We start from the raw sequence: 24,684 nt of genomic DNA, 5'->3' as shown, positions 1-24,684 counted from the left end.
CCTTCCCCCATTAACCTTTTTAAAGACAATAAATACATCTGTTTTATTTATGTTTATGACCATGTGAGGTAAGAAGGGTTTGGACAAAGCGTTTCCTTTGTGTCAGCTGACAGATAAACATGTGTTTACCTCCATGGAGGAAAAGGAGAGATGATGGAATCTACCTGAATGCTGGTAAGATGCAGGTACAAAACGCAGGCCACATGGAAACACAAGCACAGCACCAGCAGCAGCAGCACCACCATTCCCCTGAAAAGAAAACAGTAAAGGTCTTATCCCACTGAGTGGACTGAAAACACAGTCACTCCTTGTGTTTGTGTGTGTGTGAGTGTGTTTGTGTGAGGGTACATACTGTGGAATCACCAACAGATAGATAAGGCCAAACAGAGTAGCGAGGATCAGAGAGAGAACTACGGCACTGATGAAATCATCATCGTACACCTGGTGATACTGAGAAGAGAAAGGAAACAGGCGGAGGTTGTCAGTGGGAGGAGCATCCACCCATCCGGATTTTAGTCTTTAAGAGCAGATGCTGTTTTCTGCTGTAAAAACATGGTTTTTGAAATCCTATTGAAGTCAATCCAGTTGCTTCTGGCAATTTTTAGAGTCAAATCTGGAATCAACAATTAGTTACTCTCAATACTGGACAGTCAAACACCAACTCTTTTGTAATGGGTATCTGTAAGGATTCCGTGGTTTGCTTTTGTTCGTGGTCATGTTTTTCGTTTTCTTTTTGTCACTCACTCCAGTTTCAGGTTCATGATCCACAGCTTTCAGTTCAGTTACTTACCCTCAGCCTATTTAAGTGTCTTGGTTTCTGTTCATCTCTGTCAGGTCATTTGCTCTGTTGTGTCACCAGTTTGGTTCTCCCCATAGCTTTGTCAAGTTTCAGTTTGTTTATTAAATGTTTTATTTCCTGTCACCAAACCTGGTCTCCTGCATTTTGGGCCCTCCACCACCAGTTCCTGAAAGGTTTTAATGAAAATTCTTCTTTGGAACAGCCATGAATGTTTGCAGTTGTCGTTGACCCACACAAACATGCATTTTAGAGATGCATCAATTGTGCAAAGTTGCACTCTAAACCATTTCAGTCAGACAACTCATGCAGTAAAGAAATGTATTTTTAGTTTGGCATAAAGCTCCGTTCAATTACATAAGACAATATCTCCATAGAAAACTTCTGGGTAATAAACTACCCCTAGCGGAGCTCACAGGTGGAAGCCGGGGAGGAGGGTGGGTTGAGGAACCCAACACTAGTGGTAAAGGAAGAGAAGGAATGAACAAGCACGCCTGGAATTAAATAGGACGCTGAACAGGTGAGCTGATTGACTGAACCGCCCTAGGGAGGAGTAACCAGTTAAATCGCTCTGCTCGAGTTGTCTGCCCGAAATGCTCCCCAGGTCTCTCTCGTTGTACATTTAACCCTTGTGCTATCTTAGATGACTCCACCCTTGAATTGAGGTGTTCTTCCTACCATGACAAAGGTGGATAAAGGTGGAAAGATTTCATGTAAACCATGGACACCAGTGAAGATCACAAATCATTGAAGAAAAAAGGTTCAGAGCACTGTCTAGTGGGTCAAGATGACCCAACTCCCAATGTTAAAGTGCCTAGGATAGCACAAGGGTTACAATGATCTTACCTGCAATCATCAAAGCTGTGCAGTGCACTGACATTGTTGACAAAAAGATGCTATCACACTTGTACTACAGAAAAAATATCATTAAAACAATTAGGCTTAGCACGAACATAATTTAAAAAAAACGTAGCAGAGCAAGAGTGGTTAAAAAAGTAAGTAAAAAGACTGTAGACTGTCTGTTAGTAGGGCTATTAAAAATAAGGTCTACATTAATTTGGTACTGTCGACGTGACGTATTTAAAAAAAAAAATTGTCATTTCGGTTTTATGAGCCCGCAGACAGCCAGTTGTGTTCACAAGCACCAGATACGAAGGTAGCGACAAGGAGAAGATTCTTCTTCTTCAGTGTATTTACTGTTTATTAGCACTCGTCTGCCATCGACAATATGAAAAAGCTCGCTGAGCAAAGTCAAGGTGGTGCAAAGATGTTTTGTTTTCACAGCTCTGTTCCTATAAATGCCGTCTTGTTGTTATATAAATCCGACCGGACACAAACCCTAATCATTAATTTCTCCTTCGTGATCATGTTAACAACAGTTGGTACTTCTGTGTTTTAAAGCACACACACGTCACTACTAAATCTGAGTCCCCGATTGGTCACAGTGCTGCGTTGCTTCGATTTAGCGTGAAAAAGATCAACTAACCTTCAGCATGCGATCAATGAACGTCCCATAGTAGGTAGAGATTGAGACAGTTTGGTAGAGCAGTTGGAAAATTGATCATGAAGGAGAGCTTAATAATTGCGGTCTGTGTCCCGCTATGGACACACAGTCTATGACACCAATCGTTCATGTATCGGAATAGATGTAAAAGAAAAAGCCTAGAGCTAGATTCACAAGATTTATACCACTTTGACGTCACGCACTACGCCTCTTCCAACTGTAGGTGGTGGACATGCCCTTGTAAACAGAAGAAAAAGAGGAAGCCCCTCCTTGCCTGTCCCGTGTGAACACCATGGGCTAAACACGTGTTCCAGTGTTTAAATTAAAAAAAAAAAACATCTTTAAAGTACACAACTGTAGCATGAACCCAAACTAACAAAGATTTGGTAGATTTTTGTTATTCAAGAAGTCAAGCCAAAAAAAAATTAAAAGACAGTTTAACTTACTATTTCTAATAGTTTAATTTACGAAACTATCTTGATTAACGTCTCAATTTGTTGCACAGCTTGCATCATCCATTTTAATGATCAAGCCTAAGTGGACAAGAAAGTGAATAATCAGAGTATTATCTTCTTTCTTTTGCACCACATTCAGGTTCTTTGAAACCAGTTGGACGGTCTAGATGGCAAATCCACACAAAGAAACACGTGGGCGTGCACAGACCTCTCCCCGTCGGGGTTCCTTTATAGCGCCACCCACGCTCACACAGGAGAACAGCGTCACGTGCGCAGCTCAGACTCTCCCAAATCATTATCTGCATCCCCTCCTGAGAGGGTGGGTGGATTCCACGTGCAAACGCACACAGACACATGAGACAACAGGCGTGGGAGAAGGGGGGGGGATAAAATTCTAAACTGTGTAGGGTGTTGTGTGAGAACAAGACATATAGGACTCCTATATGTCTTGTTCTCACCCCCTCCCCTCTCCTATAATAGGAGAGGGGAGGGGGATGAAGATGCCATCACGAAGCAACTTGCCTTGTGCGTAACAAGGATAGATTTCTGTGGAAGCGAATTTTGTTGGAAAACAATAAATCTCAGCATCTGTTTGGGTCGTGTGCCACGGGCCTCACCCTGCGCTCCTTTTCTCTGCTGTGGTAAAACAGGGTGAAGTAGTTGAGGTCTGATGTCTCTGACTCGGTCTGCCGCGCTTCGATGAGGCGGCCGATGTAGCGGTTGACGCGGGTGGCAGGCGAATGCTGCACGGCCGTGGCTGAGAAAGACGTCCGACTCCTGAGCTTCTCCGAGGCAGTCCGCAGGGCCCTCCGCTGTTGAACGGCGGAGACACAGCATCGTCACTTTGTGCTTAGGCAGGCTGCGCTAAGGCAGCCAAAATGCAGTGTCCTGAGGAGACTTTCAGGGTCATTTTCTGTCTTTGAACATTTTTTACAGAGAGAAGATAGAAATTCTCAGTCTGACTAGTCAAAATGTCACTTTCACTGTGATTAAACTTACAACTCAATTCCTGCTAGCTTTTGCATAGCTATCTATGACAACAAAAATCTCATTTTACTGGAAGTGAATACTTCAAGACAACAAAAGAGCCAAAAGATGCCAACCCTAGTTATGACAAATCAGTGCTATCATTGGAATGCTAGGCTAATTTGCAACAAATGTGTATTTTTTCAAAATTCCTTTTTTAAACTTTTAGCTTAGATAAGGTCAGCTGTGGAGTGACTCATCATGTGCTCATGTCATTTAGAGATGGAATAGCATACCCAATGTTCCTGTATGCACGTGTAACGTGTACCGTGTTAGAAACATGTTGTAGACTTTCTGCAAATGAAGTTAAAAATGACAGAATGACAGACTTATCTCTTTTTTTGGCTCCCTTAATATGCCTTATAGTTTGGTGTGCCTTTTAAAAAAACATAAGCTCAAGAATAGACTGTTCATTGATGGTACGCCCCATAGTGTGGAAAATAGTGTAAGAAAATATTAAAAGATACTTTGAACATGAAAACTTTATGAGAGAGGGTATAGCTTAAAAAATGACTCCGCATGAATATGTTAGCTGGAGATGTTGGAACGCTACCAAGCAGACCAATTAATTAGTCCATTGGAGTCTGACTTGTCAGTTTTGTAAAAAAAATTGCATTTCTTATGAAGTGTGAAAACTCTTAACATTATAGTTTATTTTCCCAAAATGAGTTTTATCCATGTGTAAAAAAAAAACCATAAACATTGTTGTTTTCTTATAGCTAAATGGTCTTAATTTATGTAGATGTTTATTTAACCATGCGAATCCTTTAGCTAAAGATGATCCTAAATTGGAAGGATAAGTCATTTCCCTTTAAATTCTGGCTTTGAAGCAAGCTAAGCCATCCTTCTGAAGGTAATTAAGCCTAGAGGAAAACCACTAGACTGCAAAGTTCTTGGCCTATTTGACCTAACAGTGCCCTAACTGTGTAAAAAAAAAAGATCTAACACAGGTAGAACATCTACTACATGTGACTCCATTTGCAGTTTAAACTTTTTTCTCTGCATTAGCGCAAAAGAAGAGATGAAATAGGAAGTAAAGCAAGTTGAGGATCTGTTCTGAGAAGATCCTGAGATTATGGGAGTGGTGCAGTGGTGCAGTGGGCCTCTGATCAAAAGATTGCAGGTTCAATTCCCACCTGGCCCACCCATGTGCTGAAGCATCCTTCGGCAAGGCACTGAACCTGGTGGAAGGTTGGCGCCAGTGTTTGGCAGTGCAGCCGCCATCAGTGTGTGAATGGGTTAGGAAGGTAGAAATATAATGCCATATTATCTGATAACAGGTTCGTGTATGAGAGAAGCCAAACAAGTTGTGATGATGCGTTTGTTGCAGACTTTATTGGTAAAGGTGAGACCCTAAATATAAAGAGGTTTTCATTGCTTAACATTAAGAAGCTTGTACCACATCATCCCCTACATAAAGATTGTCAAATTTAGGTGTGCATAAGGTTGCGTATACACCACACTGACAATTAATGCAACTCATCAATAGATCTACCATTGAATTTAACTGCTATCTTTGATTCTGTATGGATTGTGCACTTTGGTTTGGATGGTTTTAGTGGCGTTTCCTTAGTTTTTGTCAGGTTCTGTTTTCATGTTTTCCCTGTCAGTCACACCAGGTTCAGGTTGTCAATCACCCACAGCTGTTTTGATTTGTGTTAATGATCTTCAGTGTATAAAGGTGTCTGGTTTTTCCAGTTGTTGTTTGTCAGGCTACTTGCTTGGTCATGATTTTGTTTCTCCATGGGTTTTGTCATGTTTAAGTTCATATACTAAATGTTTAAGTTTCTGCCACAAAACAGTGATGGGCACATGAAGCTTTAGAAAGTACGGAAGTGTTGCAAAGCTTCACTTGCTCTAGTAGGACATCTGCTGGATGTAAAAATATTAGGATGAATTTGAAGTGTGTGGCCTTTTGAAGAAAACCTGAAAAAAATCTGTCAGTAAAATAAAGCCTTATGCAAAATATTTATACTGTAGTCTCTTGTGTATTTATAAATATTTAGAGGAAGTATTGAAAATTACAACTTGAAAATGATCACTTACAATGAAATGAAAGTATGTATACTGATTGTTTGGATAATTTTTCACTTAAATCTGCAATTTAGCTTGACTTCTATATATTAAGAACAAAGCCAATTACTGCTTGTGTTAAAATGCCGTTCTCCCTAAACTTTGGTCACTCGGACATCAGAAATAGTATCTAATGCTAATAAAGGTGATGCGATCCAGCTTGCGAGTGATTAACGGCACTCGTACTGTAACCACATTAGAGTCATGGAGTGCTAAAGCCTTTGCTGAGCTCACGCAGCTCGACAGATTACAGCGAGCAGGCTTTTACTGACAGCCGGACTCTGTTATGCCTCAACCCCAATCCCCAGTGAAGCAGCAGTCTCATTAATGCAAAGTAGTATTCTAAGGCTGGGAGATGCACGAAGGTCATCAGAGGCATGCTTATCACGCTTTTCCACTGATAATGTAATATGGTTTGTGTATCACAATAAGTAGCACAAAAACACAAGCTTTATAGGTAACGTTTGTCAAATGTGTCCTACTTAAGTTTCATTTCAAGATGACAGCAGAAATGTGAAGTCCAAAGCGTGTCACGCACCTTGTCGTCATCCTCGCACGTCATCACGTTGGAGAAGGGGATCTCGGCCTTGAACATTTTCCTGCAGTGCATGAGCTGCACCAGCAGGTAGCACACCGTCTTGAACTTCATCCTTTTGGCTGGTTTTATGTCTGACAGGATGATTCCAGGAAAGATCTAAAAATACAACAAAACCAGTGAGGCTTATATGCAACTCAGTTTTAATTGTTTACAGTTAAGCACCAGAATCAAAAACAAGAGATGGGTGAATTTGGATTTACAACAGCAGTATTTTCTATAACAGTGATGTTGATGTTAGTGTGGATGATTACTGCACTGAGAAGTCATGCATTTTCAGCCTACTTTGCGCCCAACGGCACAATCCTGACTTGGTAGCATAACAAGTCTGACCTTTTACTAAAGCCCATCTGCAGCGCTTTTGCTTGAGCGGGTAAAGGTTTAGCCCACAGTCGTGGGGTGGCTACAATATGATGTGGCATGAAATGTCTTTGCTGCAGATTCGTTTAAATAAATGAACAAAGTACAGTTTTTTTCAAATTAAATGTAGCTTACTGTAGCGATTTGCATTTAGAATTAGGGGAAGGATTTTCCTGTTGCCTCTGCCCTTAAATACATTATAATGCGTCTCCCTGTTATGTTTTCACTGAAGTTTGAATCCTGAAAAAGATGCCCTGCTCACCCCAAAATCATGCCTCATAATCAACCAAATTTATTAATATGAAAAGATAAACATAATAGTGCTTAACAGTACCCCTTCATTGTGTATATTTTGGTCCATATTTTCTGCCCTGTAGTTCACCATCAGTCCACTAGGGGCAGTAGAAGGGCCTTTTTTTTTCTCCTGCTCATTTCAAAATGGCTGCCTACGTGAAATCTCAAAAACACTTGGCGGGAAGAAGGTTTGTTAATTTTCAGAACGTTCTGATGAGAAATAACTTATCTATTGTTGTTGTTTTTTAATATTTGCTTTTTTAAAAGACTGCTACATTTAGTCTTTAACACAGTTACACCATGTTAAAGTATTTTTTCAAGACAGTTAGTTTTTTGTCAAATTAATCCAAGGTGCACTTTGACTCTCTCTGTACCATTACCACTGTCTGTTCTAATGGAACAAATATAAAATAAATTAAAAAAACTTAAACTCAATAAATTAATTTTATTTATTTAAATCACAATTTACATTATTCTAATGAAAAATTAACTCTACTTTAATTCAGGTGTTCTCTCAAAATCACCCTCTTATGGCTCCATTTCTAAAAACAAATGACGGTTAAATAATGAAGCATTTCCACGTCATTTTCTTTTCTTTGCATAAATAGGTATCTACAGTTCTTGTGATATAGTTATTTGGTGATTCTATATTGCTTCAACTCCAACAGCTCATCTTTTACCAAACACATGCAGAGGGGAGCCATTCACACTCAAGGAATTCTAGGATTTTTTTTTTTTTTTGGTAATAAATGGAGTTCCCTGTTACATATTAGACCTTATCTGTAGTTCGACCTTACTGTCATCCTGTAAGGTTAGTGAACGTTGGTTTGGTTTTTGTCGGTTATGTTATGGTTTTTGGTCATGTTCTGTTTTGAATTGTCCCTTTTTTGTCAGTCCCACCAAATTCAGGTTTGTTATTTTTCACCAGATGTCTTCATTTCAGGGAATTACCCTCAATCTATTCATGTGCCTGCTTTTCAGGTCATCGTAGTCAGGTCATCTGCTCTGTTCTCCTGTGTCATCCTTTTTTGTTGCTCCCGTGATTAAGTGTTTTAGTTTATGCTACCATACCTGGTCTCCTGCATTTTGGGCCCTCCACTACGAAAAATCCTGACACATCCCAGGACTTTAACACACATTACCATTCACTGGCTTTAAACCTGCCATTTTAATTTGAATGTATTCAAATAATTAAAAACCTGCTTTTGTGGATTTGTTCATCGATGCATTTAAATGTTTCTGGGTTTGTTTTTCCACATATTTTGGGCTTTATTACTGCAGTCTTATTTTTACCACAATTTTTTATTTATATGTATAATTTTAAGCTTTTGTTTTGTTTTTTGTTTTTGAAATCCTGCATATAGCAGGACGATATAACATCCCTTTTCACATTTTCACCAAAATAATGTTTTTTTTACCGAGTATAAGTTGCAATTTTCTGCATAGTTTGGCCATGGGTGCGACTTATACTCAGGTGTGACTTATAGTCCGAAAAAAAATGGAAGCCTAAACCGAGAAGCCTCTCGCCTGACTTCACCACACATATAATTAAATGATATGCAAAGCATTGGTTTCTAAGAACAGAACATGCATTTAAGGCATAGGAGGCAGGGACATTGGTACACTTTTATTTACAAGGCCTTGCTTGGATTACTGCCTCCCCACATTTGTTCTTTAATCACAAGGAGAAGTGTGGAATCTTACTCCTTAAGATCTAAAGACCAGTTGTTGCTTTCTGTTCCATTTGCCCGCACAGAGCTGAGGAAAAAGCCTTTATCCACTCGGCTCCTTTTGCTTAGGAATATGCTGCAGAAAGACTGGAAACTAACTGAACTGGTATCTTTAAATATTTTTATGAACAAACTCAAAGCATCAGAGACTGAAACAATAATGTGCAACTGCTTTTTATGATGTATGTGGTTTTAATGATGTTTGGTTTTATGTATTTTTTTTATTGAAATGTGCTGCCTCTTGGCCAGGACTCCTTTGAAAAAGAGGTTTTTAATCTCAATGGGACTTTCCTGGTTAAATAAAGGTTAAACAAAAACAAAAAATACAGAGTTATTTTACTTTGGTGACTGCATGCTTGTCTGGAGGGGCAAACTGCGATTCAAGATGGCGGTTTACATGAAACGACATGCAAACCTCTTCTGCTTTCATTGAACCACAGTTTCAGTCACTTACTAAAAAAGTACCGGTATATAAAAAGAAACTTTCTTTTTGAGTTCCTGCAGTCCATTTTCAGAACTATTCCAGACTCCTCTAACAGCAGAGTCTCTTCCAGATCTGAACTTGAGAGACATTTACATGAAACTCTCACCTCACACTTCCCAAAAAATAAGAAAATACAGAGTTATTTTTGTGGTCGATCATTCGTTGTAAAAGACAAAAGTGCCAATTTTATATGCTAATTGATTAACTAACCATTATTTTGAGGAGAGTTCAATCAGGAACTACAAATATCAGATGCTAACTTTAGTTTGTAGTTGTAGTCGGGTTCAGAATCAAATTTCTTTTTCTACACCAGAACCGTCATGGCTGTGTCACCTGTAGGAAAGAAACTGATCTGGCATACTTTGCGTCTGTGCGACGGCACGATAAAGAACGTCTCGATGTGGTGCTTTTGCAGAAAAGAGTGCCTCTCGTGGCCAAAGCCCGGCTCCACCTCGTAGTCTCCGTTCAGACACTCCAGAGTGGTCTTCGTGATGTGCACCTTGCTGAGAGCACAAGCACAGACGAGGATGAAAAGCAGTCAGTGATGAAAGAAAGTTGCTGAGCCCTTAAATCCTTATCTTCCTCATTATTTTTATCAGCCTAACAGGCCTCCCAGTTTGGTCCAAACTTCACATGAAAAAAATGTACTTCTAACAACTTTTTAATCCATATAAAGACTTAAAATATTCTAACTTCTACTGAAACAAGCCCAAATTGGGCCAAAGAGGTGGCCTCATTCCACTGCTTTTTAAATGCAAATCTGCCCATTATTGTACATGGGTTTTTCCTAAACGAAGTGGAATTAGCTTAATACCCATTGGAGTCAGGTTTATTTCCTGCTGTGGTCTTTGAAGCAAAATCTGCTGCTGAATCCAATTTAAATAATTTCAGAACAAAACCTTCAAGGTGACTTAGACAAACTGTTGTTCGACTGATTGATTTGGTTGAATCCATTCAGAGGACCAGTGCTGAACCCCAGCGCTCTCGACTTATTTTCTCACGAAGAGCAGAAATTATGATTCTATTAGTAAATTTATTTTGCATATATACTGTATATGTATGATTTTGATGGCTCATGATCTACCATAATTAGTCATGTATGTGGGCTCTACTTCTTATCATGTTGGGATTCATTTAATATGTCTTGGATAAGCAAAGAAGTGTCTCCATTTATTCAAATTAAATAAAGAGAATTTGAACCGGTTGTCGGAATGGTTCTTTTTTGGTTGAACGCGCTGCTTTCTGGGCATCTCCGGTATTCTACGATCCGGCTGCTGTCTGTACGGCTTTGTGCGTGTTGCGTCTCAGTCTGCACTGACCCGGGCAGCCCTCCAGCCTCCATCACATTGGCCAGTGTGACATCGTTTGACCACACATCATACTGCCACTTCCTCAGGCCCAGCACGCCGCACAGCACGCGCCCCGTGTGCAGACCCACGCGCATGTTCAGATCCACCTCAGTCGCCTCCACCACCGACCTGCAGGCAAGCAAAGGTTTGAAGACAAATATTAAGCATCTGAACTTCTGCTGAACACCAGAGACTGCACGGTTTAGCAGAAATGAATGACATCCCTTGTGTTCACAATATATTCTTAAATCATGGTGCTTTACGTTTTCTTTTTCAACACATCTCTCTTTTATAAAAACGTTGTGTTATTTACATAAAAGCATACTGCCTAGCTATGTAGCCACAAGGGGGTTAAAGTCTGGGTCTCCCTGTGCCGGTCCCCACCCCGGATGAACACAGGGTTGTGTCAAGAGGGGCATCCAGTGCATAAACCCCCTGTTGAGATCAGTGAAAGCTGATTCGCTGTAGCGACCCCTGCGGGATATATCTAAAGGTGAAAAACACTAATTACATTGTTCTGGTATTACTATATCTACCTGAAGGTAAAATACCAAAAAGTTTGCATTTTGATTCAAAACAGACACGACATTTGCTAATACTTTTTTTTACATAAATAAATGAAATATTTTTATGGTCCATTTTACTGCTGACAATGCCAATGCACTGCAAATTCAGGCCCCTTAAGCTACGTACATTCCGGGCTTGACGAAGGTTCACAAACATGCGTGTTTTTGTCACACTGGACAAGCAGGGAGGGGCTTCTTCTTTCTCCACTGTTTTCAATGTTTGGTGCAAAATGTCAAAGCGGTAAAAAATCTCACAAATCTTGCTTCAGGCTTTTTCTTTCACAGCTACTTTCCGATATATGAAAGTCTTGGTGTCATGTAATTTAGTCCGGGCACAAACTGCAATTATTAATTTTTCCTCCATGACTAATTTTCCAACGGTTGCCACTTCCATCAGTGGAAAAGGGATGTCATCCAAGCGTCACTATCAAATCAGAGTCCCTGATTGGTCAAAGTTCAACCTGGTCTAATTTTCAATGTGCGTTCCTTGGCAGTGTGTTTTGTATGTAGAGCCTAAAAACATGCATAGCTACGTGTGATCAAGAGTGTTTTGAATGCAGAAGCCCAAAAAGTATTCTTAATCGGAAGTGATTGTTGTAACATGTTTTGCTGAGGGTGGTGTAAACATAGCTTAAGAAAGAAGTAAAATATTCTTACCAAATTGGGATAAGAAAAATGTTCTCACCACGAATTCTTACTTTAAGAAAACAGTTTTAGTCTAATACATGTTTTCTTAAACACATATTATTTTACCTTTTAAAAGCTTTGTTGATAAAACCTTTCTTCTTGAAACAAGAATGTAAAACGGGATGTCCCCGCTGGCAAACATTTGAAACCTTTGCATGGTCTGCTTCCAAGTGGTAGGGGTGTGGCCTCCCAACGAGCTCACTCTTGATTAACAAAGGTGGCTTCCATAGAAACAACTCAGTCTAACGTTGTTGCCTCCAACATCCAACGTCTGCATCACGAAGGGTGGCGACTGAATTTACTTCATTTTAGAATTGTGGTGGAAAAAAGCCTCAAAGCAAATGTGTGATGTGGTATTTCACGATACGTGTTTATCCAAAAGTAGCATCTTTGCAGTTCATCAACACAAAAAAAAGAAAGAAACCAGAGCGTCTCCTCCTGGGAATCACAAAAAGCGCTGCATCATAAGCAGGAAGTCTGCCACTTTCCACACAAGCCAGAGATGCAAACGGAGAAGGGCTGACAAATCAGGCATTTCTGTGTGTTTGTAGAGAGCAGGATAAAACCTGAGCCCATCAGGCTGAAAGAGTGATGTAACACACACACATTGATGGAAGAGTGTGTGCACCTGTCCTCAGAGATAAAAGACTCCTTCAGCGGCATCCATCCACTTAAACGGAGAAGCGGCGAAGGAACATGACAGGTGAGTGCTCGCTAAAGGAAATGAGATGAAGGTGCTGTATATGTGCGTTAACACACTTTTTTTTTCTTCTTTTGCAGAAGACTGGGGCTGTGCATGTGTGTCACCAAGTGTCTTTTAGCAGAAAAATGTTCCTAAATTAGAATCAGTGTCAGCAGGAGAGATCTAGTTGGTGTGAAGCAAAAGACAGCAGAACTCGCTACTGTCAAAGCTGAAATTAGCATTGTCAAGATTCACAGGATTATGGGATGTTTGGGAATTGGTTGGGGGGAAAAACAGCAATTTCTCCTGTAATAGAAATGAGATTTTTGATTTTGAATAGTTTGCCTCCTTCAATCTGTTGGATAAACCCAAAGATAAATGTATTGATTAAAAATGTCTATTGTTGTTTAAAGTTTATATTTGTTTTTCTAACAAACAAAAAAAAATGGAAAAAATGTGATTGTTCTACATAAATAGGAAAATACAATCTCTTCTTCTGGATCAAAAACACATTTCTACATTTTTTTGCGTTATCTTAATACGTAAAAGTTAAAAGTTGTTTTAAATGTAAACATTACGTCAATTGTTTTGAGGAACTTAATGCAAGTTTAGCTAAAAACCATAGACAAACTAGAAATGACGACATCACAGAGTCTGGATGTCAGTGACGCTTACGCAATGGTGTCGATCATGTCCAGCCCCATCTCTACGCAGCAGTGGGCGTGGTCAGCCTTGGGCTGGGTCAGTCCTGACACACAATAGTAACAGTCCCCCAGAATCTTGATCCGCCTGCAGTGGTTCTCCTGCAGACATAGAGGGACATGCATGAGAACCCAACAGCTCATGGTGATCCTGTAACCCTTTTAACCCGTGTGCTATCTTAGATAGCTATCTTAGAAAGCAAAACACTAACAATAATCAAGGATGCACACCACCCTGCACACAACCTGTTCAGCCTTCTGCCCTCAGGGAGGAGGTACAGGAGCCTCTGCTCCCGGACCACTAGACTCAGAAACAGTTTCACGCACCAGGCCATCAGGATGCTAAACACCCTCTCCCCTCTCCCCTCTCCACCTACCCACCACCCATATCCCCCCATGAACAGTGCTCAAACGAACCCCCCCCCACCCCACCCCCCCGCTGCCTTGAGACACTGCCTTAAGTGCACTCGCACTTTTATAGCAAATTGCCTATGTTGTATACTGTAAATTGTATCTTTTTCTTTCTTTTTACTTATTTATTTTATTCTAAACGTATACTTTGTTTTTATTTTTCTTCTACTGAACAGACACGAGAGAGTAAGAAACAGATTTTCGATTCATTGTATGTGATGCACATGTGAAGAATTGACAATAAAGTTGACTTTGACTTGACTTTGACTTTTAGATGACCCCACCCTTCCATTGACGTGTTCTTCCTACCATGACAAAGGTGGATAAGGGTGAAAAGATTTCATGTAATCCATGGACACCAGTGAAGATCACAAATCATTGAAGAAAAAAGGTTCAGAGCACTGTCTAGTGGGTCTAGATGACCCAACTCCCAATGTTAAAGTCCTTAGGATAGCACAAGGGTTACAATCTGCTTTCAGGTGTAGTACCTCATAGATCCATATGGTGGCACTAAACACATGGATGAAGATAACTTCCACCGTCATTTATGAAGCAGAGAAGACGAAGTTAACATTTTAACTATATAAAAAAGATCTGTAATGGTTCCATTAAAAGCTGTTTTGCGATGAAGAACACACAAAACTGAGGTGACCATGAAGACACGTAGAAAGATACGGTTAAAGTACCACTCATTCTTATGTGAGCATTTGTTTTAATTTTTAAAACAAAAATTTGTTACGAATTTTAAATTAAGTCAAAGAGGCAAGCATGTGGTGCAACCACCCCCTAGTGGTAACATGGTGAATTGACCTGGCTCCACTTCCTTTTATAATGAGTTTTAAAACAGAAGCTAAAGGGTTGATCAAAATGTGTTTACTTTGTGTATCTACTGTATGTTTATTATGAGATAGTTGATGTGGTTGACATCCAAACAATCCACTGTAAGAATAAACTGAAAGTCAGGCAAAATGTACAGATCATGGCTGAACAGCAACACGCCCAGTGAGCAATGAATTCTGGGAAATGCAGGGTCTGCAAATGAGCTGCTAGATACTAGCAGCCAGGACGCATGTGGACTCGCATGATCAAATGTCTGATGTGGTCTTAAGAGAGGAAATCAATTAACTGCAGCCGCCTGCGCAGCTGCTGGCAGGTCAACCTTCACCTCAAATGACTGATTTGGACGTTGTCTATGTTCGACAGCATCGGGACAGTCTCCGCCTGACTTTGACCACAATTTAATTGATCAATTAGAAATGGATCCGTTCTTTTGGTGTTCGAGATTTTCTCTGGCAAAGTAATTTGTTTTGCTGCAGATTGTAGAAAAATGTTTTGTAGCGAACTGAGTTGGGCTGGGGGGCTGTCTGGGTTCAGGAGCTCAGCGAACGCACCACGCTGAGGTGTAGTACTTCTAGGTTCTGTCATCCAACCTGTTGTCAATCCACTAATAAATCAAAAACTAATTTAAATAAAACAAAACTTTTGCGTAGCAATTCTGTTGATTTTAGTTGTAACCACAAAATAAAGAACTTAAACCAGATTACGTCTCAGCGTCTCAGTGTGGGACAGGGAAAGAGGGACACTACAGTATATTCTTTGTTATTTGGTTATAGGAACAAAATGAAATTTGTTTCCTCGTGATAACGAAATAGTAGACGTCTTTATCACCAAAAAAACGGGCAAAAAGAAAAAGGAGGGTAGGCCGTTCTCGGCTTCCGTAGTATCCGTTTTATCCCAAATGTTTTATTTGTTTCAGAATTTATATACACAAACTCTAGTATGAGACCACACTAACACAGCACTAGGACTAAATAAAAAAAACAAATGTCATCAATATTTACATTAAAAATGCATTAATCAAAAGCATAAATTATCTTTGAATGTTTTTCTGAATTTTCTGTATCTATGTCCTCCACCATCAAAAAATTGCATAATTAAGGATTTTATGTCATTTTGCTGCCGTCAAAGAGGGTCAAACATTTAGTAAGTTCTCCTGGAGATTTTTCAAAGATAGTGAACTTTTGCTGAGTTTCTATTTTAAGACAAAGAATGGCAGCTCCAGTGCAAATCACGCTGATGAGACGTTTTTGTTTGTTTGTTTGTTTGTTGTCCGGGTCTGCTTTAAATGCTCCATCGTGCTCTTGAATTTTGCAGCCAGCCCACATGTACTCAGACAGTTGGTCACAAAGTGTGAAAAAATAAAAAAGCGTTTGCAGTTCTAAAGTTTATTTTTAGCCACAAACGTGCAGAAAAACACAAACAACCCCGTGACTGCACGTTAAATACTGTACTGTCCCATTTATTTTGGAACAGGCTTTCCTTTTGGCATGTCACTCACAATCGTCAAAAATAATAATTGTAGACCCTACAAAGCTTAGCCTGCAGCAGCCCCTGAGTGAAAAACACACATTTGTGGGAAAAGTACACACACACACACACACACACAGAGGCTTCATGACATCTGTGGGGAATGAGGAGGAGATGAGAAGAGAGAAGACGTGGTGCTCTGGTTTTCTGCTCACGGCTGCAGAAAGATTCTGGCGTGGGAGAATGTGAGAATTCATAACGCGGATGATTATCCCAGTAACAGAAATATGTGTGTGTGTGTGGGTGGGTGTGCATGTGTGTGTGCTGAAGCGGTGGGGGGAATCGTCAGCTGACAGGAGTCGGGAGAGAAGAATCTGTGTTTGCTTTCAGAGACATATTTGAGAATGTACGCTGGCTGATTTGGATGGGTGGAGGAGCTGGTGTGTGTGTGTGTGTGTGTGTGTTTGTGTGTCTCCCCACAGTGATGCATTTCTCTTGTCGCTTGTGGTTTGAAGCTTGGGTTTGGCGTGTTGCGTTCCGGGTTCAGGGAGTAAATGTGTTGTCAGATTTTCTCAGCATCTGTGACAGAGCAGGTTTAAAAGTGAATCTCTCTGGAGCAAAGGCGACAGGTTCTAAATCTCAATTAGGATGTAGCTGCTGACACTCACACACACACACACACTCATGCAATATGTGCAATATGTCCTCATCAAAAGATTTCCATATAATAGGTTGCTGAGAGCTGCAGCAGTGATAGTGAGCCACATATTACCTTGTATCAAGCACCCCCCCCCCCCCCCCCACTCTCCGCACAGTAAGCCATGACTGATTGTGGAGATACAGAATTAACTGAGGAGGGATAATCCATCTGTGTGTGACTGTGTGCACCGGTGTGTGTGCGTGTGTGTGTGTGTGTGTTATAAAACAAGAGTAAAAGGTCTGAAGACTTGTCTTGGCTACTTGGCAGGAAGTCAAAGCGAGCGGCTCGCTGACTTTGATGTAAAAAAGGATTTTCTTTTCCCGGGTTTTTTTTTTTGAATTAGTCAAATGTTTTTGATGTTCTCCAGTTTAACCCGCAGTAGTCTGGGGCCTTTTGTGTGGACGTTTTTTCACTCAGAATTTAAACTAATAAGCAATTCTCAGTTGTCAGTTTAGTTTGCAGTTTGATCTAGCAATACGAAAAAGCATCTTGCAATTTAAATTTCAATCTGAAATTTTTATAAATAAAATTTTAAATAATTGCAAAATCAAGTGCATTTTAAACTGTCACAGGTTTTTTGATATCATCGATCACATGGAAATGCAGTTTGAAATGAAAGTTTGAAATAAAACAAAGTTTACAATCCAATACCAAAAAAATGATATTTCAATACACGGCTTGTTTTATATTCATTTTAGAGTAACTGAAAATCTATTCCATTTTAATTTGAAATGGTGTTTCTGTCAAAATGAAATTGCTAAACATCGCCTCCTGGTTGGTGGACTTCAGCAACAGCGTGAGTGTAGATGGACAAGCTGGAAGACCATAAGGTGGAAGCTGAGCAATTCCAAACGAATGTGGATCAATCCCAAAAATGGGAGTCTCAGTAAACCTGGTGTTCTAAGTAGACTAGCAGGACCCATTCAGGGTGTACCTCTTCTTCACCTGACATAAGCTAGGATAGACTCTAGCATCCTAAAGAACCCCGAAAAGGAATGAAGCGGATGTAGTGGATGGATGGATGGATGGATGGATGGATGGATGGACTGGCCTTTTTTTGTACTTTTATTATTCTATCCATACTACTTTAACATCAGCAGCAGTTCTAACTGTGACACTTCCTTTTCTAATCTCAAATAAAGAAGTGCAAAATTTTGACATTCCTCACCGAATCCAATGCAGCTTATAGTATAGAAATACTCAGAATTCATTTGGAGAAAACTATCAGAATAAACTAAGCTCCACAAGGAGACAAGCTAAAAAGTAAAACCACACTTGGTTTTGAGAGTGAATAAAGCTCCAGTTGTAGATTTTTGGTAAGTAGTCACTAGAAACCCCTCAGAACCACAGAGGGACAAATGTGTGTCTCATACAAAATTAACATGATTCCAGTGTTACCGTTCCAGATCACCTATCACTCACCTACCGGTAATCCTCTTTCCCAGGGAACAATGCCAAACCAGCTCGCCGCTGCATCCTGCACGCCACCATGCACCATCTCCCAAGTCCCACCACACAGTAAAACAATCCACCTCCTCAGTCGTGAGCTCTCCTTCTCTTACCCTTCCAGTGCCTTCTCCCTCTTGACTTTCTCCTCTTCCTCCTCCTTGTCACTCAGCCTCTCTGCTTTACTTTCACCGTTTGGATCAATACATAGAAAGCTTGACATGAAAAGTGATCTTCAGGAATCGCTGAAGGATAAAGCTCAATTCAAATTGCTATTTTCTTGAACTAGACTTTGGTGATTGATTTATTCTATTACTAAATGATTATTCAAATGAAAAATTATGAGTCAGTTCCTTGAACAGTTGCCATGACAACATTACAATCAATGTTTATGAGTTGCAACTTTGAGTCAAATATGTTGCTTTCGAGTTTTTTCACAATGAGACACGGGAGGAACTTTCTTTGGGTCTTTTTTGACTATAACATTTAGATAAATACAAATAAATAACTTTAAATACAGTTTTTTAATTTTCTTTTTTGTTAAAGTACAAGAAAAAAATAAAAATTGAATGCTGAAAAAAAAGTACTAAGGCGGATGTTCTGAGTTAGAACTCTTTGTATTTAAAATTATGAACCGAGCCTCATAAATTACATCAAAGTTCATGAACAGTTCTTGCCATTTGGATTTAAAACTGTGTGAGTTCTGCCTGATGTCACATAAAAAGAAAAACAAGATACAAAAGACACATTTATGCTTACAAGGAAGTACATACACACACTGGCCACTTTACAGCACACCTGTCCAGCTACTCAGTGCATTGAGGCATGTTAACATGGTCAAGACTATGTGCTCCAGTTCAAACCGAGCTTCAAAATGAGGAAGAAAGTTGATTGAAGTGACTTTGAATGTGTAGTATTTCAGAATGGTCAGAGAATTGGCAACAGTTATGTTGGTAGGAGCGGAGGAGAATGAATAGACTGGTACCAGCTGATAGAGAAGTAACAGGAACTCAAATCTTCTTTCTCTTTCGGCTTTTCCCATCAGGGGTCGCCACAGCGAATCATCCATTTCCACCTCATTCTATCATGAACATCTTCTATCCTAACATTAGCCAACTTCATGTCCTCTGTCAAGACATCCATGTATCTCCTCTTTGGCCGTCCTCTTGCCCTCCTGCCAGGCAGCTCCATCTCCAACATCCTTCTACCAATATATCCACTATCCCTCCTCTGAACATGTCCAAACCATCTTAGTCTGGCTTCTCTGACTTTGTCGCTAACACAGGCAACATGAGCCGTCCCTCTGATGTATTCGTTCCTTATCCTGTCTAACCTGGTCACTCCTAAGGAGAACCTCAACATCTTCATCTCCGCTACCTCCATATCAGCCTCTTGTCTCTGTCTCACTGCTACCGTCTCTAACCCATAGAGCAGAGCTGGTCTCACCACTGTCTTGTACACCTTTCCTTTGAGTCTTGCTGACACTCTTCTGTCACACAACACTCCTGACACTTTCCTCCACCCGCTCCAACCTGCCTGCACTCGCCTCTTCACCTCTTTTCCACACTCCCCATCACACTGAACTGTTGACCCCAAGTACTTAAACTCCTGCACCTTCTTCACCTCAGCCCCCTGTAACCTAACGCTTCTACCTTGATCCCTCTCATTCAGACACATGTATTCTGTCTTACTATGACTGACCTTCATGCCTCTTCTTTCCAGAGCAAACCTCCACCTCTCTAGCTGTTCCTCCACCTGCTCTCTACTCTCACTGCAGATTACAATGTCATCCGCAAACATCATTGTCCAGGGAGATTCCTGTCTTACCTCGTCTGTCAGCCTGTCCATCAGCATAGCAAACAAAAAAGGACTCAAAGCTGATCCTTGGTGTAGTCCCACCTCCACCTTGAACTCCTCTGTCTGACCTACAGCACATCTCACCACCGTCATACTTCTCTCATACATGACCTGAACTACTCTGACATACTTCTCTGCCACTCCAGACGACCTCATACAGTACCACAGCTCCTCCCTCGGCACCCTGTCATACGCCTTCTCTAAATCTACGAACACACAATGCAGCTCCTTCTGACCTTCTCTGTACTTTTCCATCAACATTCTCAAAGCAAAAATGGCATCAGTGGTGCTCTTACGGGGCATGAAACCATACTGCTGCTCACAAATCTCCACCTCTTTCCTAAGCCTGGCTTCCACTACTCTTTCCCACAGCTTCATTGTGTGGCTCATCAACTTTATTCCTCTATAGTTGCTGCAGTTCTGCATGTCACCCTTGTTCTTAAAGATCGGAACCAGAACGCTTCTCCTCCATTCCTCAGGCATCTTCTCACTCTCTAAAATCCTATTGAACAACCTCGTTAGAAATTCCACTGCTGTCTCTCCTAAGCACTTCCATACCTCCACAGGTAGGTCATCAGGACCAACGGCCTTTCCGCTCTTCATCCTTTTCAGAGCCTTCCTAACCTCATCCTTTCCAATCTCTGCTACTTCCTGCTCCACAACAACCACATCTTCCTCCCTTCTTTCCCTGTCATTTTCCACGTTCATCAGCTCCTCAAAATACTCCTTCCATCTTTTCTGTACACTCTCCTGGGTTGTTAGCACCTTTCCGTCTCTGTCCTTAATCACCCTTATCTGTTGCACGTCCTTCCCATCTCTGTCTCTCTGTCTGGCTAGCCTGAACAAGTCCTTCTCTCCTTCCTTTGTGTCTAACCTGTCATAAAGCTCATCGTAAGCTTTCTGTTTGGCCTTTGCCACCTCTCTCTTCACTCTACGCTGCGCTTCCTTGTACTCCTGTCTACCTTCCTCAGTCCTTTCTACATCCCACTTCCTTTTAGCCAACCTCTTCCTCTGGACGCATTCCTGTACTTCCTCATTCCACCACCAAGTCTCTTTACCGTCTTTCCTCTTTCCAGATGACACACCTAGCACCTTCCTACCTGTTTCCCTGATAATTTCTGCTGTAGTTTCCCAGTCATCTGGAAGCTCATGCTGACCACCCAGGACCTGTCTCAACTTCTGCCTAAATTCCTCACAAGTTTCTTCATTCTGTAGCTTCCACCACTTGGTCTTCTTTTCTGTTTTCCCTCTCTTCTTCTTCCTGACCTCCAGAGTCATCTTACACACCACCATGCGGTGCTGTCTGGCTACACTCTCTCCTACCACCACTTTGCAGTCATTAACCTCTCTCAAATGACCTCGTCTACATAGGATGTAGTCCACCTGAGTACTCCTACCTCCACTTCTGTATGTCACTCTATGTTCCTCTCTCTTCTGGAAGTAAGTGTTGACTACAGCCATTTCCATCCTCTTCGCAAAGTCCACCACCATCTGTCCCTCCAGATTCCTTTCCTTCACACCAAACCTGCCCATCACCTCCTCATCACCTCTGTTGCCCTCACCAACATGCCCATTAAAGTCTGCTCCAATAACAACTCTCTCTCCTCTGGGAAAACTCTCTATGACCTCATCCAACACACTCCAGAATATCTCCTTCACTTCTAACTCACAGCCAACCTGTGGCGCATACCCACTGACTACATTCACCATCACCCCTTCAATTTCTAACTTTAGGCTCATCATCCTGTCTGAGACTCTTTTCACCTCTAGAACACTGTTTACAAACTCCCCCTTCAGAATCACTCCTACCCCGTTTCTCTTCCTATCAACACCATGATAGAACAGTTTGTATCCTCCTCCAATACTACGTGCCTTGCTGCCCTTCCACCTTGTCTCCTGCACACACAGTACATCTACCTTCCTTCTCTCCATCATGTCTGCAAGCTCTCTGCCTTTCCCTGTCATTGTGCCAACGTTAAGAGTCCCTATTCTCAAACCTATGTTCCTGCCTTTTCCCTTCTCTCTCTGGCCACGGGCCCTTCTGCCTCCCCTCTTTCTTCGACCAACAGTAGTCAAATTTCCACCGACACCCTGTAGGTTAACAGCATCGGTGGCGGTCGTTGTTAACCCGGGCCTCGACCGATCCGGTATGTCAAAAGTGTTGTGGATGATTCGCATGGTTATTTTGGCAATTTTTACGCCGGATGCCCTTCCTGACGCAACCCTCTCTATTTATCCGGGCTTGGGACCGGCACAGAGGCAACTGGCTTGCAACCCCTGTGGCTAGATTAAACAGGAACTCAAATAACCACTGGTTAAAACCGAGGTCTGCAAAAGAGCATCTCTGAACGCACAACACGTCCAACCTTGAGGCAGATGGACTACAACAGCAGAAGACCACACCAGGTGCCACTCCTGTCAGCTAAGAACAGGAAACTGAGGCTACAATTCATACAGGATCACCAAAACTGGACAATAGAAGACTGAAACAACGATGTCTGGTCTGATCAGTCTCTATTTCCACTGCAACATTCAGATGGTAGGGTCAGAATTTGGCATCAACAACATAAAAGCATAGATCCATCCTGCCTTGTATCAACGGTGGTGGTATATACTTTAAGTAAGAGTGATATTTTTTACTTTCTTGGCACACTTTGAGCCCCTTGATACCAACTGAGCATGGTTCCAGTGCCACAATCTACCTGAGTAATGTTGATGACTGTGTCTATCCCTTTATGAGCACAATGTACCATCTTCTCATGGCTACTTCAAGCAGGATAAGGCACCATGTCATAAAGCTGAATCAACTCAGAATGGTTTCTTGAATGTGATAATGAGTTCACTGGACTCAAATGGCCTCCACAGTCTCCAGATCTCAATCCAATAGATCACCTTTAAGATGTGGTGGAACGGGAGATTCTCATCATGGATGTCCAGCCAACAATTCTGCAGCAACTGTGTGATGCTATCATGTCAATATGGACCAAACTCTCTGAAGAATGTTGCCAGTACCTTGTTGAATCTATGCCACCAAGGATTAAGGCAGTTCTGAAGGCAAAAGTGGGTCCAACCCGGTACTAACAAGGTGTACCTAATAAAGTGGGTGTTGAGTGTATTACTGAGGATTAACTGATTAAAAAAAGCTCTTACCGTGGCGAGTTCATCAAACTTCCCAAAGAGTTCATTGAGCAGCTTGACCAGTTCCTGAGCAGTGCACTGAGAAGCCAAGCTGGTGAAGCCCACGATGTCTGCAAACAGGATGCTGTCAGGAAGCAAAGAAAGAGATTTTAATCTTAAGTGAATAGCTCATCTGTCATGACAGTTGATTTATCTTCTTTCTTTTTCCTGCAACTTCAAGCGCTGCATTTTTAAGAGGAAATTTAAAAAAGAAAAGAAAGCTACAAAAACTGACAGTTTCACCAACCAAACACCCGTAGATCGCACAGAGGCAGACTAACCACCTAATAGTGATCAAGAGCAAAGCGCCATTGAGTGTTGTAATCCAGTCCCTGATAAGGAAAAGTGTCTTTTAAAGCAGACGGTAAATCAATTACAGTTCTGAATTGGCTGAGCTGATGTAGTGGTTGAGGAAGGCTTTGGGAACCACTTAGCCCCTCATTCATTTGCTCACAGGCGGGCCAGATGGCAGCAAAACAAGGTGTTATGAATCTTATTGACGCAGTGAGAAAGCCTGACGTCTCACAGGAGAGGACTTCCGAGTCGCAGCAACATTTATTTTAATTACGAAAGTTGGCTGTCTGAGTTTTTAAGCACTTTTCCTACAGGATGTGCTGAGGCAGGTTTTCTTTTTTTCCCCTCTGAATCCTGTGTGGGAGGGTTTGCAACAGTTGCAATGTAAGTCATCTCGACTTTTGTCATTTTTTCACGGATTAAAGAAAATCTACATTTTTTAAATTCGATTATCTATCTATCCCTTACCGCGGTCCAACCAGGCACATCTGTCTGAGACAAGTTGTTAGTTTAATACCATCATAAAATTGATTCAAAATGGAAGGAATTGATTAAATCAATATTGGAAATTACCATTTGGATTGAGATACAAAAAAACAACCAAATGCATCACAGACGACACACGTGATGCAGCAAAAAATGATTTAGCCATCATTGCAGTCCAGTGTGTGGAAACACTTTGGATTTAGCAAAGACGTGACCATAGAATATTCTAATAAATTGTATTATTTTGATGTGAAAAAACAACAGCTGGCTGAATTATAGGAAACTAAAATGTGAATGGATTTGCCATTAATTCTAGTTTACGTGTTTGTTTGTACACATATTCAATTTACACTTTATCCTCTTAAGGAATCTGGAAAGGTTCACCTGTACCGTTCAGTACCCAAATATTCATCTATGAGTCACAACGGACGAATTTTTGGCCAAAGATGGATTTTAGGTCAGTGAATCGGATCATTCAAAATGAACAAATATTGACTACGAATCATATTGGCAACCACAACTTAGGAATTCTTAAAATGAATCATTACACCCATTTTTAGCATTGTTGAGTCTATATATATATATATATATAACCGGATGTGAGCTAAATGATTTAATTTTTTTCCCCTTTCCAAGTAAAACTTTTGTTTTTAGAAGCCGATCTTTGACTTATCACCTATCATTATTCACCATCCATACAGATG

The 24,684-nt window shown here is 41.0% G+C and overlaps 1 protein-coding gene across 1 annotated transcript in view; it reads right to left on the bottom strand.

Moving 5' to 3' along the window:
• LOC101165720 (adenylate cyclase type 1) overlaps window positions 1-24,684 on the bottom strand; it is a 53,483-nt gene that overhangs the window by 18,828 nt on the left and 9,971 nt on the right. The window contains exons 4-11 of the mRNA XM_011474265.3: window positions 23,174-23,285; window positions 13,277-13,404; window positions 10,637-10,795; window positions 9,679-9,820; window positions 6,393-6,548; window positions 3,373-3,567; window positions 353-450; window positions 165-249 (exon numbers count right to left, since the gene is read on the bottom strand). Coding sequence (XP_011472567.1) covers window positions 165-249; window positions 353-450; window positions 3,373-3,567; window positions 6,393-6,548; window positions 9,679-9,820; window positions 10,637-10,795; window positions 13,277-13,404; window positions 23,174-23,285 — 1,075 coding nt within the window. The remainder of the gene's footprint in view (window positions 1-164; window positions 250-352; window positions 451-3,372; window positions 3,568-6,392; window positions 6,549-9,678; window positions 9,821-10,636; window positions 10,796-13,276; window positions 13,405-23,173; window positions 23,286-24,684) is intronic.

This window comes from Oryzias latipes, chromosome 4 (assembly GCF_002234675.1).
Source record: "Oryzias latipes chromosome 4, ASM223467v1".
NCBI lineage: Eukaryota > Metazoa > Chordata > Actinopteri > Beloniformes > Adrianichthyidae > Oryzias > Oryzias latipes.
The sequence above is the reverse complement of the archived record's forward strand: the minus strand, read 5'-3'. Positions and strand labels throughout refer to the sequence as shown.